Source organism: Galeopterus variegatus, unplaced genomic scaffold (assembly GCF_000696425.1).
Source record: "Galeopterus variegatus unplaced genomic scaffold, G_variegatus-3.0.2 Scaffold3825, whole genome shotgun sequence".
NCBI lineage: Eukaryota > Metazoa > Chordata > Mammalia > Dermoptera > Cynocephalidae > Galeopterus > Galeopterus variegatus.
This window is the reverse complement of record NW_007729936.1, coordinates 201,490-217,487: the sequence shown is the minus strand read 5'-3', so window position 1 is coordinate 217,487 and position 15,998 is coordinate 201,490. Positions and strand designations below refer to the sequence as shown.

Genomic DNA, 15,998 nt, shown 5'->3' with positions numbered 1-15,998 from the left:
CCTCCAGCCCACCGCCATCTCTGCCTGTCACAAAGACCACACACTGACCCCGGCGTGGGGGTTGGCCCCCCAGGCTGAGGCATGCCTCGTATTTCGTGCTGGGAAGGAGGTCATCCACAGCATATGTATTGATTCCGGGGCCAATGTGGACCACCTCCTTCCTGAGGGCTTCATCTGACACAATGTACAGGGTGAACCACTCCTCCTCGGGGCTGTTGGCCACTGCAAGCCACTCCAGCAAGATCCCATGCACTGTCTGCTTGACGACCCGCAGGTCAACATAGGCATTGCTCTCCAAGGGGCCAGAAAGAGAATGGGGTGCAGGCAGAGCCTGGGCAAGCTGGACGTGGAGGGAGATGACCAGGGTGCTCCTGCCAATGGAGTTGGAGGCCACACAGGTGTAATTACCACTGTCTACCAGATGTGCAGCAGGTATGGTCAGCTCAGACACAGTAGCATCTTCTGCAGTAGAAGAGGTCAACACTGTATAGAAAGAAAAGCAAAACAGCTGTGTATTTGTTTTATAGACAGCTGGAGAGCATCCAGCAATGCCAGTTTTTTGTTAAGATGTAGTGATAACTACTTGTTATCACTCATACCTGGTTAATCTCATACCTGATCCCAGGTGTTTGCCTGCCAGCAATGCTGTAAAGAAAGTACCCAAATATTACCCATAGAATGTTGAGGATTGGAGCAATCAGTCAACTTGCCCATAGTGAGAGTTGTCCAGAAGCAGCAACTGATCTGGAACCCAGTCCTTCTATCTGTGAAGACCACACTCCTTCAACTTCACCAGCTGCTCACACCAAACCACTTTGGCCTTGCTGAACCATGGCTTCCAGGAGATTCCTCTCAACTGTGTGATTATATGATAGTGCGACTTCTTGGCTCCCACTGTACTGTGTGCAGTGCCTCACAGCCTGGACCCAAACGTCTGGGTATCCTATACCTATTCCTTATGTATATGGTCCTGGGCAAGTTGCTTAAATTCTCTCAGCATCAATTTCCTTGCCAATAAAATGTAATAATAGTAGCATTCACCCTATAAGTTAGATAACGAGTGTTCAGTAAGTCTCACCTTTTATTATGACTGACAGAATAAATACAACACAGTGCCAAAGAGTGATTACACAGCATCACAAAAGACAATGTCTGGATGCATTTCCTGGTTTTTCTCCTTCATTGGTATTTAGCCTCAAACCAATAAGGTGTGATAAAAATGATGGCAAAAGTAAAAAAAGAAAAAAAACTCAGTTAATTGGGTACTTTTTTAACCATCCAGAGGTTTATCACCACATAAAACAAATATCTGGATATCTGACTGCATTTTGCAAATTTTAACCAGATATTTCTAGGTGTCTTCTAGACAGAGCACAGGGGAAGATATGATAATCCACAAAGATTCTCTACCAGGGAGGCCATCCCTGGCTTTGTGACATGTCCAACCTTACGGAGTGGCATTAAATGTGATTCCAGCTGAGGTATAAACACAGAGCACAGAGCTCCAGGAAAAGAAAGGCAAGTTTGAATTATAATTCTGGGGACCATGAAGGTCACTTCCTCTCCCTGGGCCCCATTATTACAACTTCAAGCTAATAAGGTCTGATCAACACAGTGGTAACTGAAAAATTCAGTCAATATTCAGGACTTCCCAACCTTGCCTGATTGTAAGGATTAGCTGCTGAGCGGTGAGAGGGTAAGGAACACTCACTAAAACATATATTCTCAGGCCCTAACTAGACTCACTGAATTTGAATCTCAAGCCAGGGTAAGGGCTTGGAAATTTTATTTTAAACAAGCACCTCAGGTGATTCTGCTCAGGCAAGCTTAGGAAATAAGTAATAGATCATTTCTAGAACTGGTCTTAGTTGGAAATTCTAGAGTTCTAAAATACACAGTATAGTGTTTTTCATCTAGAAAACTCTAAAAGAATATATTTGCTCATATACAATTCTATAATATTTATACAATATGTTAAATCATCCCCAATACATGTATTTACATATATTTGTATGTCCTAGAGAGATCCACATGCAACCATTCAAAATAATGCTAATAGTGGAACAATATCTTGGAATTTTTTCTGTTCTCGTGAATATATATATAATTCAGGCCTATCCCAATCTTACCTGCACCCATTCTTCATGATCAACCCAGTTCCGAGCCTCTGTAATGAGGGTAGGGTTACTGAGGCCTCTCCATCCCCCCCAGATACGCTGACAGGGTGCATGTGGCTTACCATCAAATTCTCTCCACATACTCAGGGGATAGGTCCATGCAATGGCTGGTGAGGGGCTGGCCTGTGCCAAGCATCGCAGGGTCACATTCTGTCCCACCTGGACTGTGACATTGGCACTGGGGGTTGAGATCTGTGGCTTCCTGCAAACACTAAGCTTAGTTTCATGAAAAAGCTGTCCTGCCTTGGAGAGAGGGCCCTGGCATATGAGGTAGGAATTCACCAGGATGACTGACAGGTTAATGGACTTGACAAACTGAACGAGTGCCCTTAGGCGACAGTCACATACCCAGGGATTGTTGTGCAGTGCCAACACCAGGCTGGAGAGAATTTCAGCCCCACAGCCAGGCTGCTGGCGTTTCTGGTAGGTCAGCCAGTTCAAGAAGACACTCTTGGATACAACAGTAAGCCTATTGAAGGAAAGGTCAAGGTAGGTCAGGTTGACCAAAAACTGAAGAGCCAGCTCCGGGAGGACGTCAATCTTGTTGTGTTTGAGATCCAAGACCCTCAGGAGAGGGGTGACGCGGAACGCTGTCCATGGTACTGACCGGAGCTGGTTCCCCTCCAGCCTCAGCTCTCTTAGTTCAGGCAGGTGCTCCAGGGCTCCTGGGTGGATCACAGTGACATTGTTAAAGTTGAGCCAAAGGTACTCCAAGGTGCTCATGTTAAAGAAGGACCCTCGGGGCAGTTCAAATAAGGGTGAGTTTTCAATTCTAACTTTCTTGAACTCTTCAGGAAGGTTCCCTGGGATCTTTCCCAAAGAGATAGACATGCACTGCAGAGTCCTGTACAAGAAACCAGAAATTATTTAAGATAGACATCATGGAACTGGGGAGTAGCATCAGGCTATCCTGGAATTAGACACGTGAATTAGAAGAAAAAATATTCACTTGAAATAAAAGGGTTAGACCCATTCTGGTAAAAACGCACAGTTCACCAAAGTCCAGCATCAACTCGAACGAGTCTCCTAGAGATTTTGCTGATTTACGACCAATTCTAGGCCAGGCTCCACTCCACATCATCCCCCCCCCAAATCCCACCCCCTATAACCCTCTGGCGTCTTGCCAGCACAGCGCACCTGCCAAAACTCTCCTCTGAGCAGGTACATCCTGGCAGACACGAAGGCTGAGATGCGTGTGTATCCAGAAAGACCACAACTAGCAGAAAATACTGAAAAACTGACTTCCACTCCACATCATCCCCCCCAAAATCCCACCCCCTATAACCCTCTGGCATCTTGCCAGCACAGCGCACCTGCCAAAACTCTCCTCTGAGCAGGTACATCCTGGCAGACAGGAAGGCTGAGATGCGTGTGTATCCAGAAAGACCACAACTAGCAGAAAATACTGAAAAACTGAGGCCATATTCCTCTGTAAGACACTACCTTGGGAGTTTTGAATAAGTGTAGTCCCAGCTTCTGAGTAGCAAATCCCATTATTGGTAATCCGTGGTGATGTAGGTCAGCGCAGTAGCAGCAAAACTCCTGGTGCTCTGAGATCTGCTGTGGCCCAGATCCCAGGCGCAGTCAGAACCCAGGCAGAGGGAGCTATGTCTCCTAACTAAGCTCAAAAAATTCATCCTTTGTCTGGTTAATGAATCTAGAAAGTAAACTCTAAGCCATATGTCCAATTCCGTACCAGTTCTACTTTCCCTCAGTCTCTCACAAAAAAGTCTGAGATCCAGGCAAGGGATGCTATTCTGAGCACCACGGCTCAGGAGATTTGGCCAGAATCCATCTCATACTTCATCACTCACAATCAGCTTCTGAAACCTAGAATTTCCAAACATTTTCTCAAAGTAAAAGCAGGTGATGAGTAAGAAAGTAATGCCGCGATCATCCCTACCACGTGTTCTCTCCCCAGCACCCCAGGTGGAGTAATCACAGTTTCACTGCATTGACACAGCTGCATCTGCAGCTTGGGTGACCTGAGTCAAAGAACATCATGGTGCCGTTCAACACGGGATGGTGTTTTCTGATTAAACCGGTTTTCCTTCTTTTTTTTGGATCTCGAAATCACAGTTTCACTGCATTGACACAGCTGCATCTGCAGCTTGGGTGACCTGAGTCAAAGAACATCATGGTGCTGTTCAACACGGGATGGTGTTTTCTGATTAAACCGGTTTTCCTTCTTTTTTTTGGATCTCGAAACTTTTCCTGAATGCTGTGTATTTTCACATGATGTAAATAAAATACCTACATTTTAAAATGGGATATATGCAATTTGGGATATTTGCTCTATTACTCTCACTTATTTAACGTATATCTATAGGTCGTCTGCTGTAAGTTACACTCTTGCCAAAGATTTGGGATATTTGCTCTGTTACTCTCACTTATTTAACGTATATCTATAGGTCGTCTGCTGTAAGTTACACTCTTGCCAAATGAAAGGAAGTGGGGGGCTGCTGTTATAGACCCTGTCCCAGGGAGTTTTCTCTCTTGTTCATGCTTCCCAGTCTTGAGATCTTTGGAATATCATTTAATCTCTGTGAGTCTCTGTTTTTCCTCAGAAAGTGAGAATATTGATACACACTTTATAGTGTTTCTAGGAAATTTTGAGACTATAAAGCACTTAGCATATAGTTGGTGCCCAATAATTCACCTCTCACACAACAGACTCTTGAAGAGCAGAAAAGTCTACTTCTCTGTTAACTGGGATACTTTCAGATGAACGTTGAAATTTCATGGGTTCCTGTAAGACTCATGATATACATTATACTCTACAAAAGGCCTCAGTGAAGAAAATCCGCTTAGTAGCTAACCAGTGAGGGGAGAAATGGGTCATCAACTAAGCTGATTACACTCCAGGCCTTCACCAAGCCAGATATACTTGTGGAGTTTCCAGACAGCCTAACTCTACAGTCTGGCTAGATCTCTGCAGTTCTTCTAGAGGTAAAAATCCCAAACAAGGAGAGAGTGCTATGGTTGCAAAGTCTGTAGCAGACATGGAGACGTGCTGCCTAGATCCCCCTTCAACGAATGAGTTGATGCTTAGCTGCAAGCAATGCTTGCACAAGGTCATGCCCCTTCCAAGGCAGCCCACATGCAGTGACTGGAGATGGTGAGGGCATCAGGGCCTGGCCAGTTTGACCTGATGGGGACCAACTCTGACGGGCAATTCTCATGCTCATCCCTCATCAGGATTGCCAGGACTTTGTCAAGCTTGCTTCGTGGAAATACGTGAGTCAATCATGGGTCTCACAAACCATCAGTGAATTCCTTTCTCTCCCCTTACCCCAAAATATTAAAGCCTAAAGAGTCCTCCTTCCCTACAATATCACTTCTGTCCATCCCATGCCAGCCTCTTCAAATGAATCCAGCTCAGCCCACCTTTGCAGAGATTTGCTTAGAGTTTGTGAAGAACACACACTGTCATGCCATCTCTGGAATCATCCAGGTCACTTCTCCACCTCCCCTTCTCCTCTCCTGATCTCCTCATCCTCTGGTTTACTTATTTGGTTTACTTTTTAGGAATAGGGAGTAGCTATGTTGGGAGTTAAGACAGGAGACTAAGACAATTAAAGTTAGCTTGGGTCATGCCATCGACCTTAAACAACATGTGGTTAAGTGTGGCCCATAAACTCAAGAGATCCTAACAACAAAGGGGAGGGGGTCAGAGAATATTGCCATCCAATCTTCCCTCCTGCAGGATGCTTCTAGGAGTTTGGCTCTTAGAGTTCTTGGTAGAGAGAAAGTCATGAGGGAGAAGTTACTCTATGCTTATGAAATAGATGTAAATAGCTGCTGGAAGGAAGCTCTCCCACTTGTCTTAATAGAATCTTAATAAGAGAGTATCCTACATATTCAATTGGAAAAAACCATTCACTCCCCCTACCTCCCCCCAATATTAGTGGAACTTTGGGATAACTAAGATAGAGAACTGGGCCACTTATCATGGAGAAGACAGGCTGCCATTCCTTTTTCTCAAGCTGGAGGCTTTCTCACCCCTTCATCTGCTGCCAACCACATCTGAGAGGGCTCCTTTGGCTACCCATGCTGTGTATGTGGTATGCCTGTGGTAGACACACAGAAGACTACATTTCCAAGTCCCTTGGCAAAGGGGAGCCATGTGACTCATGTTCTGGCTAATGAAATGCTAGAGGAAACAATGTCTGAAAAGCCCCTATATGATTCTCTTTCTCCTTGTTGTGGAAATCTTTGACATTCCAGTTGGTAGAGTTTTCATTAGTCCTGGAGTAAATATGTGAAGCACAGCCCTCCCTCTACCCGTGTATTTCACTGACCCGAGTACACTCTGTGAGAGCAGGCACTGACTTTCATGTGTTAAACCACTGACATTTGGGAACTGTTATCACAGCAGAAGCCTAACCTATGCTGACTACAATGCCCTCGCAATTAAATAAAATATGCCCAAGTACCTGTAAGTTCATTTTTGTTTTAACTAATTTATACAATTTTTAAAACAAAAACTTCCAGCCCTAGACAACTGCTCACTGAGTTCCTCGATTGATAGCCTGGCCTTGATAGCCCAGTCCACTTTCTAGGACACAATTTCTGTTTTTACCTTGTTGTGTCCTGCAACTTAGACAGGCAACTGCAGATAAGTGACATTAGGCATACCCTCCACCTAGTCAACAGGAATATAATGAGGTTGTAGCAGAAAAAGACGTGATGAAGATGTCCTGATTCCAAACAATCTCCAGCCTAAGTTTTCAAGGGCAGCATGCTGCAGGATCACCAGAGTCCAGGCTGGTCTTCAGCACTGGAAGATCTGAAATTCTTTTGCCAGGACTCTCAGAGACATTCAGTTTTGAGGGACTGATTCATACTAACTCGACTCATGTACCAAAAGACTAATATATAAAACAGACACCATTTTATTTTTTACAATGGAAATTCAGTCACTTGAATGTTCATGAGCACAATCCGGGATGATTCTTCTCTACAAGAGCAAACCAGGGAAGACAGAACACACAAACGAAAGTTGACAGATGGGTATTGGAAGACTGACCACCTTGGAGGCCTTTCCATCCAGACCACGAAGACAGGCCATATGAACCACTGGAAAGTTTAATCTTCTCTTTCTCTATTTCCCTTTTTCTCTTTCTCAGGCAATATTAAAAACTGATGATAATAATAATGCTAACAAATTTCTGCTTTCAAGTTCCTGACTTTTGTTCACACAGGTTCAGTAAAACTGGCTGTACGTTAGTTGTCTTTAGGTCAATAATTGTTCAGTCTTGACTGGCTCAGACAATCATTTAAAGACAGCATGTTAATCATTTCAACAGATGGCTGTTTTCATCGATAGCACTTATATTTGTTCTAATATGGGGGTTGTCTGTCACTCTCAGGTATCAAACAATCAGAACTGAGTCTCGGGTCTCCAGAGATCCAGCAGAAAACACCTTTACGAATCTAGATAAGGGACTGGCAAACTACAGCCTGCAGGCCAAATCCAGTCTGTCACCTGTTTTTGTAAATGACATTTTATTGGAATCCATCCATGCCCACTAACTTACATATCGTCCCTGGCAGCTTTTGCATTCCATCAGCAGAGTTGAGCAGCAGTGACGGAGCCTATAATATTTACTATTTGGCTTTCTTTACATGAAAATTTTGCTAACCCCTGATGTAAACAGTGTCTTTGTCATCTTCCAACCAAATAACTTCTCTTACCAGTGGCTATGGCCACAGTGATAGCCAGTTGCATCCTCCAGGAAATGGCAGAAAATATGCAAATATAGGAACTTCACACTCAGGAGCATAGTTGTGACCGTGGTTCTGATCACAGGTTTTGGTGGCTCAAATAATTTATTTCTGTAATGAGCCTGCTGAGAACCACATTGCAGAGATCAAGACTGAATGAATAAAGATCTCAGGCTGGCCAGACAGTTGTCAAATACCTGGATTCCAAAAGACAATTTATCACACTTCTGTGAAAATCAGTCAACTCTTTGGTCCTCAGTTTTCTCATCTGTGAAATCAAATAGCCCAGCCTCCATAATGGGTTGTCTTCAGTATCAAATGAGAGAAAACCTGGGGGAAATACGTTATAAGGTCTTTTGTAACTGCGAGGGAGAGTACTGTAACTTTAGAAATCACAGTATCACACTGGTTTGTGCTAGTAAATGTTCAACATGATATAGACTGCCTTGCATAATCCTAGCAAAAGAATTTCCTTCGATCACTTGCTGTCCCAAGATTTCCTCAGCTGTAACCCAAAGGACTTGGCACCAGGCACCCTGGATGCTCAGCTCACTAGAGCCCAGCCCTGTAGACAAGGAACAAATCGAGCTAATTTCCTTCGATCACTTGCTGTCCCAAGATTTCCTCAGCTGTAACCCAAAGGACTTGGCCCCAGGCACCCTGGATGCTCAGCTCACTAGAGCCCAGCCCTGTAGACAAGGAACAAATCGAGCCTTCACCCGAGATCATTCACTTTCTCCTGTGCACAGAGACGACATCTCAGTGGTTTCCCAGTTTTAAGCAAAACTGAACAGGAATCTTCCTTTCAAGTGACTTGCTGAGAGAACAGAAAGGCTCAGAGACACCCTCAGGAACCCAGGTAAGTTTCAGTAAGAACCACAAAGGCTGCTACTCAGGGGCAGAGGTGACCTGTGTGCCAGACAGGTCGGGGACAGTGGGGTCACTGCTGAAGAGGGTCTCTCAGATCCCTCTATCCTGACATTCTGAGAGCAAATTAAGAAGTGGTTTCTTGAGCATCACCCAAACCTCTAGAATTTATTAAAAATCAAATGATTGTCTCTAGGCAGGAGAGCACCCAGAGAGTAAATGTTAGAAATCAGTGGGGGCTCAGCGTGTATGAGTGGGGTATGTCTGTGTGTGTGTGTGTGTGTGTGTTACCGCAAGCACAACTGAAGTACAGACAGCCTGTGTGTGTGAGTGCCCGTGAGTTAACACACATGTAATTAAGATGCGATAGGAGAGTGGGAAGGACTGTGCAGCCCAACGGCCCGGTCCAAACTCCAGAGCTGCCACTGCCTCGCTGTGTAATCACGGGCAGTGTGGTAGCTGAGATCACTGTTCAGCAAATATTTCCTGCCCCACCATCACCTCCACAGGAAAAGTGTCCTCACTTGCCCTGTTAAAGTTGGCTTTGGCCATGAGATTTGCTTTGGCAGATAGTGGCAGTGCGCCCATTCTGAACTAAGAACTTAAGAGGCAGCGCATGATTTCTCCCATTTCTCTGATGTCATCTGACCTCACCATGACAGAAGCCTGCTGCGGGTAGCCACGGCTATTCCCCAGCCCTGGCACCAAGTGGCCCATGCTGAACAGAGCCACCCCAGTCCACCCACAGACCCGGGAGTGTGAAAATAGGTGTTTGTTGCTACAGACCACGGAGATTTTCCTTGTGTTTGTTAAGCAGCAAAACCTGACTGACACGGGCAAGTTACTTACCACCCCCCACCCCCGTTTCTTCTCCAAGAAAATGTTAAGAATAGTGGTGCCTGCTGCAAACAGTTGTTATAGGAATTTCAATGGGTTCATGCACATAGAGCACTTAGAACACTTCCTGGCACACGGTGAGTGTTTAATAAGTGCTGGCAGTTGCTGCTGTTGCTGGGGTGTGTGTGCATGAGTAAGCAGGTGCCCACGTGGATAAGTGGGCATGTATTTGGGTGTCAGACTGAGTGTGTGAAAGCTGAAAGGGGAGAGTGGACGAGAGCAGGTGACTGAGTTGGGGGAAGCACACCCCTCAGCAGAAGTACTCATTGATCCGTCTGCCCCCCTGGGTCCCCAAAGCCTGAGAGTCCAGGCTGGAACGGGCTGAGAGGAGCCTGTCGCCCTCGCCGAGGCTGTGCTGGGACAGCTCCTCCGAGCCATCCTCGCTGTGGCCAAGCCTCTCCAGGTTGACATAGGCGGCCGAGGCCTCGGTGGAGCCCGCGGTGCAGCACTTGCGACAGCGCCTCTGGAGGGTGTCACAGCAGACGAGCAGTGTGAGAGGCACAGCAATGACAGCGGCCACGCTGATCACCACCACGTTGATGAGCCGCTGGGTGTCCTCAGCATCCACCACCTCGTCGGTGGAGAAGATGATGCACTGCTCCTTCCGGGGCACCAGGCCCCGCACACAGACACATGCCACATACTTGGTCTTGGGCACCAGTCCATCGATGGTGACACTGGTCTTCCCAGGCTGCACAATCACCCGCTGCATGTTGTGCTGCCCAAAGACTGCATAGAGGACACTGAAGGCAGTTGTGTTTCTGGCCTGGGGGGCCTTCCACACCAAGGACACGCTGTGGTAAGTGTCCCCCACCACCTTGAGAGCCTTCACCACTTGGTCCTCCTGGGGTCCTGCCTGTCCTTCTGAGAGCCCTCCTGGGACACCCAGCTGGAAGTGCTGAAGGGTCAGCTCCTCCTTCGTGCTGGGCTCAGAGGGCCCAGTGACCAGGACAGCAGGCTCAGGAATATGGGGGACATGCCTGGCCACCAGCTTGTTGTTGTAAGCAGCAGCTTCTGCCCTCTCGCCTGTCCTTGCCCAGAGTGCCCCTGGGTTCCCACTGTGTCCTGTGGAAGTCTGAGGCTCAGTGACAATCAGGGTGACAAGAGTCTTGGAGGCTCCCAGGAAGTTCTTGGCCTGGCAGACATAGTCTCCAGAGTCCAGGTGGGACACCGCAGGCAGGCTCAGCAGAGACCAGCTCGTGCCGTCACTGGACACTTCCTGGTGCACTGGAGAGAAAGAGGCATATGTGGGAGAATGAATGCACCCATCTGCCCCACGCTCCCTTCCAGGGCCAACTTCACAGCCCCCAAGCTGCGCACCCTCTGCTGAAAATTCTGTCATCCCAAGAAAACACTAGCACTTATTCGACTTTTCTTAGACTAGCCAAGGGGATCAAGGTCACCTGGGCCCAAATTAGAAGATCCCCTGGATCTCCAGGCACAGCCTAAGAATGATTTGCCTTCTGAATCTGAGACGTTCAACCATGTTGTCCAGGGCCCTGGAGTCCTGCAGAGGTGATCCCCTCAGGTGCAGTAGGCAGGTGCGCTGGGGGTAAGCAGGTCGGGGGTGAACCTGAGGCAGAGGCCCAGCTGGCAGTGCCCTGCCCACCCCTGCCCAGACCCTCTGCCATCCACTCGAAGCATCTTCACCTCCTCGTCTTCCACAGCAGAGCTTCTTGTACAATTTTGCTTGTAAATTGATTTCAAACCTGCTGCCCTAGAGCAGCGGTCGCCCACCAATTGAGGGAGACACAGAAGAGAGCTGGGAGGGACATGGGGTTTTCTGGTCGGATGCTACGAAATCATTCCTCCTCAACCCCCTTGCTGCCCGTGGTGGCCGTGACTCCTGCAAATGCCTCCCAGTTCCCGCCATGACAGAGATGAGCCACTCCGCCCACACAGCACAGCAGAGCAACACAGTGGAGTCGGCTAGAGCATGCTGGAGTCCCAGTTCCTCCTAGTATGAGCTGTGTGATGTAGGCCAAGCATTTAGCTTCTCAGAGCCTCAGGTTACTTACATGCAAAACAAGGAGGATAATCAGGTTGCTCTTCAAAAGTCAATGACATTATGCACATATTTCACTTAGCACGAGGCTAAACCCACATGAAGAGCTCAATAGATGGTAACTCATTTAATTAATTACTCCTGGTGTTACTGGCTTAATATTTACAACTGGGAAACTTACTATAATTATTAAATATACTAACCGAGTGTCTGCTACCAAAAAATCAGTTTTTTGTTCCTCCCAGGGGGGGCCCCCAGCCTCTGATGGAGTGGCTGGTGGAATACAGCAGGACAGGTCAAGAGCCATCATCCTCATTAAATGCACTGCCCCCTGTCCCCTGCCTCTGGGCAGATCCCATCCAACTCCACTCAAACAGATGGGCGCCCAGCCTTGCTCAGACCTCTTCCCCCTGACCCTGCCCACCCCTGGCCCACCACCCCGGTCCCTGTGGTTCACACACCTGTGCCATTGAGTGGGCTCCCATTGGCCCTCTTCCAGCTCATCTCAGGCCCAGGGACCCCGGTGGCTCCACAACGTAGCAGTGCTGTGCTGCCCAGAGGAGACCTGATACTGGACACCCCCGGATGGAGCGCTGGGCCCTGGCACTTCCTCAGTTCCAGCTGGCTGAAGGCCACACCAGCCAGGCTTCGAGGGCTAGCACACCTCAGCCTGTCCTCGATGAAGGCCAAGTTCGGGGCCCAGCCATCCAGGAAATGGACCAGGTCATAGAGTCGGCAGTCACACACCCAGGGGTTGTCCTGAAGCCCTGTGGCGATGATAGAGAAGGCAAGAGGTAAGCCCTAAATGCGCAGATTTAGTGAGTCCGCAGTCCCACTCCCAGGCCTGGCCCCCTTCCCCTCAGGGACGATGAAGTAGGTCCCCAGCTCAGAGTCTGCAGAACTGGCTTCCAGCCCCAGCTCCTTGCCTTGCTAGCTGTGTAACCTTAAACCTGGTTCTTCATCTTGAATGATAGCATTACTTTCCTCTCACGGTTGCTACAAGCATAAAGAAAGATAAACCATGTTAAGCACTGGGTAGAGCATACAGCTTACCCTCAAAATTGGCAATTACTGCTGCCCTTCTTGGACCTAGCGTTTTACGCTACTAGCCAGGCAGTATTTAGTAATAATTGCAATATGCAAAACCAATTTCTGGAAATGTTTCACTGACTCGTGACCCTTGACCCCCATCCTCCCAATATAAGTGGCATTTTCAGCATCATCCTAGCAAGGAGGGTGGCTGCTCTGAGCCATCGTCCCTTTGGCATAATGTGTGTCAGGAGGAGGGTGAGGAAGCCAGAAAATCAAATCCTATGATACACCCTGAGTCCTCTCTACTCTAAAAGTGAACATCTTTATAGAGCTGAAAGCAGGTCACTGCTCCCCTCCCCATCAAAGAAACTTACAGAAGGGCACCATGTGTCCTCAATTCTAAGGCACAATTCTTTTCTATAAGTTTGCATTTCTGAAATGCAAAATGAATACATTTAATAATGATGTCCTTTTTATCCCCCAAAGACTATTATTAAATTTGATAGTGTGTCTAATAATCAATGACATCCTACACATTTACGTACAGTGTCTGTGGGGGGTTAGCTCCAGGACTCCTACGGATGCCAAACTCCCTGGATGCTCAAGTCCCTGATAATAAAATGGTATAGTATTTGCATATAACCTGTGCATATCCTCTCACATGCTTCAAATCAACTATCTTTGGGGGGTTAGCTCCAGGACTCCTACGGATGCCAAACTCCCTGGATGCTCAAGTCCCTGATATAAAATGGTATAGTATTTGCATATAACCTGTGCATATCCTCTCACATGCTTCAAATCAACTCTAGGTTACTTTTAATACCTAACACAGTATAAATGCTCTGTAGATAGTTGCTACACTCTATTGTTTAGGGAATAATGGCAAGAAAAGAAAGTCTGTGCATGTTCAGTAGAGATGCAATTTGTTTTTCAAATGTTTTCCATCCACAGTTGGTTGAGTCCACGATGCAGAACCCACAGACAGAGGCCAACTGTATTTGACGTATTTGAAAAGGGGAATGTCAAAGGGTTGAGGGGCGCTCATTCAGATCTGACTGTATAGCCACGTCTCTCACATCCTTTTGAGTACCAGGTGGGAGGGTGCCAGTTCCTCCTCCCACCCCCTCTCACCCCACCCCACCAGTGGCTGCTGCCTTGTGTCACCAGTTAAATGCACTTAATGATACGTCCGCAAGCCAAAATTCATCATTGCCTGGCTCTGGCGGTGAGCTATCTGGCTTTCATTTAATCATAACAGGGCCCGAAATAATTAATGCAAAGGTGAAGTTAAACAACAGTGAAACTTTCACCTGCCAGATTGGCGAAAGTTAAACATTTTGGTCATTTTTGTGAGTGAACAGATTTTTGTCTATTTTGTTCACTGCTATGTCCCCACAGCACGTAGAGCAGCCTGTGCATGTTCAGTAGAGATGCAATTTGTTTTTCAAATGTTTTCCATCCACAGTTGGTTGAGTCCACGATGCAGAACCCACGGACAGAGGCCAACTGTATTTGACGTATTTGAAAAGGGGAATGTCAAAGGGTTGGGGGGCGCTCATTCAGATCTGACTGTATAGCCACGTCTCTCACATCCTTTTGAGTACCAGGTGGGAGGGTGCCAGTTCCTTCTCCCACCCCCTCTCACCCCACCCCATCAGTGGCTGCTGCCTTGTGTCACCAGTTAAATGCACTTAATGATACGTCCGCAAGCCAAAATTCATCATTGCCTGGCTCTGGCGGTGAGCTATCTGGCTTTCATTTAATCATAACAGGGCCCGAAATAATTAATGCAAAGGTGAAGTTAAACAACAGTGAAACTTTCACCTGCCAGATTGGCGAAAGTTAAACATTTTGGTCATTTTTGTGAGTGAACAGATTTTTGTCTATTTTGTTCACTGCTATGTCCCCACAGCACGTAGAGCAGGAAGGCACTCAGAGCTACCCGCTGAGCGACACACTCATGGGCAGTCTCGCACGCTACCAGTGCGGAGTGAGGACTGGCCCAGCCACTTCAGAAACTGTCAGATTGATTTAAAAATATCTAATATGCACACAACATGGCCTAGCAATTCCACTTTTCATTCCCTATCCTAGAGGAACACCTGTAAGGACGCACTGCTGAGAAGCTCCCTGTGACATCGCAGGTGTTAACCAGGTAATGGAAACAGTCTAAGAGTCCATTGAAGGGAAAATGGCCAAGTAAACTGCAGCACAACTATACTACGGGATATTGTGCAGTAGTTTTTACAAATGAAGTTGACCCACTTGTAGTAATTTAGAAAGATCGCTAAGATATATTGCTGGGTGGAAAAGTTAGTGCCGAATAATATGGATGATATGATAAAATTTTATGTAAAATGTGCACATAACTCTTCTGTGTGCATGTATGTATGTATATGTATGTATATATGCACACATATGTAAATGTATCTTAAAAGATGGGGCTCTTGCATATAAACATGGTAACAGTGGCAACCTTTTGGGAAGTGATTAGAATAGAAATAGGGAACATGAGGGTCTTTAGCCTTTTCTGTAATATTTTATTTTATTATTGATAGTATTTTTTTATTTTAACATTTTCTTGTACATATTTGTGGGGTGTGATGTGTTGTTTTCGAACTTGCATAAACTGCACAATCTTTTTTGTAATGTTTGACGTGTTTACATATATTCATGTATGAGTTGAATAATTCAAATCAGTTTTCCAGAGTGAGTTACACCTCACCTGTCATCCTCAGGGCCAGGCAGGTGCCGTGGGCAGAAAAGGAGATCTGGTTCATTCTGTAAGCCATTGGTTTGTTAGGAACAGGAAGAGATAGAAGTAACAGAGTCCAGCTGGTGTATTGTGCTAACCCGTTTAACTCTGAGTTGGGAAACTGAGTCTCAGGCGACCGACTTTGGGTGGTGTGGCTTGGAAGCCCTCTGGTATCTCAGTTTCCTCACTGGTAACACTGGGATTTGACCTGGCTTGGGGCTTGAACTCCTGCACCTGCCATTCTTGCGGAGCTGACTCAGTTTCCACTCCAACCCCACAGGCGGGTATGATTTCTACTTGAATCCAGACTCCAAGAGGCTTGGTAAAGCCCAAGACACCAAGGCTCACCAGGGAGGCTCCCAGTGAAGGATGTCGCGTCTTACCTAGGACCAGCCTGGCGTGGTGGCCGGGGAGGAAGAGCCCGGTCTTCAGGTGCGTCCAGGTGCCCAGCAGCTCCTGCGGGAGCCTCAGCAGCTGGTTGCTGGAGAGGTCGAGGAACGTGAGGTTGCCCAGGAAGCGCGCGGCCTCGGGCGGCACG

The 15,998-nt window shown here is 47.0% G+C and overlaps 2 protein-coding genes across 3 annotated transcripts in view; both read right to left on the bottom strand.

Annotated features, from left to right (window-relative positions):
- LRIT2 (leucine-rich repeat, immunoglobulin-like and transmembrane domains 2) overlaps window positions 1-3,662 on the bottom strand; it is a 5,131-nt gene extending 1,469 nt beyond the window's left edge. The window contains exons 1-4 of one of the 2 annotated variants that reach the window (XM_008586086.1): window positions 3,491-3,662; window positions 2,240-3,021; window positions 616-645; window positions 25-483 (exon numbers count right to left, since the gene is read on the bottom strand). In XM_008586086.1, the coding sequence (XP_008584308.1) occupies window positions 25-483; window positions 616-645; window positions 2,240-3,021; window positions 3,491-3,600 (1,381 nt within the window). In that variant the 5' untranslated portion in view covers window positions 3,601-3,662. The remainder of the gene's footprint in view (window positions 1-24; window positions 484-615; window positions 646-2,239; window positions 3,022-3,490) is intronic. The other variant, XM_008586087.1, reaches the window with a different exon arrangement.
- Window positions 3,663-9,134: 5,472 nt separating this feature from the next.
- LRIT1 (leucine-rich repeat, immunoglobulin-like and transmembrane domains 1) overlaps window positions 9,135-15,998 on the bottom strand; it is a 12,180-nt gene continuing 5,316 nt past the window's right edge. Inside the window, exons 3-5 of the mRNA XM_008586093.1 lie at window positions 15,844-15,997; window positions 12,135-12,440; window positions 9,135-10,895 (exon numbers count right to left, since the gene is read on the bottom strand). Of these exons, the coding sequence (XP_008584315.1) occupies window positions 9,919-10,895; window positions 12,135-12,440; window positions 15,844-15,997 (1,437 nt within the window). The 3' untranslated portion in view covers window positions 9,135-9,918. The remainder of the gene's footprint in view (window positions 10,896-12,134; window positions 12,441-15,843; window position 15,998) is intronic.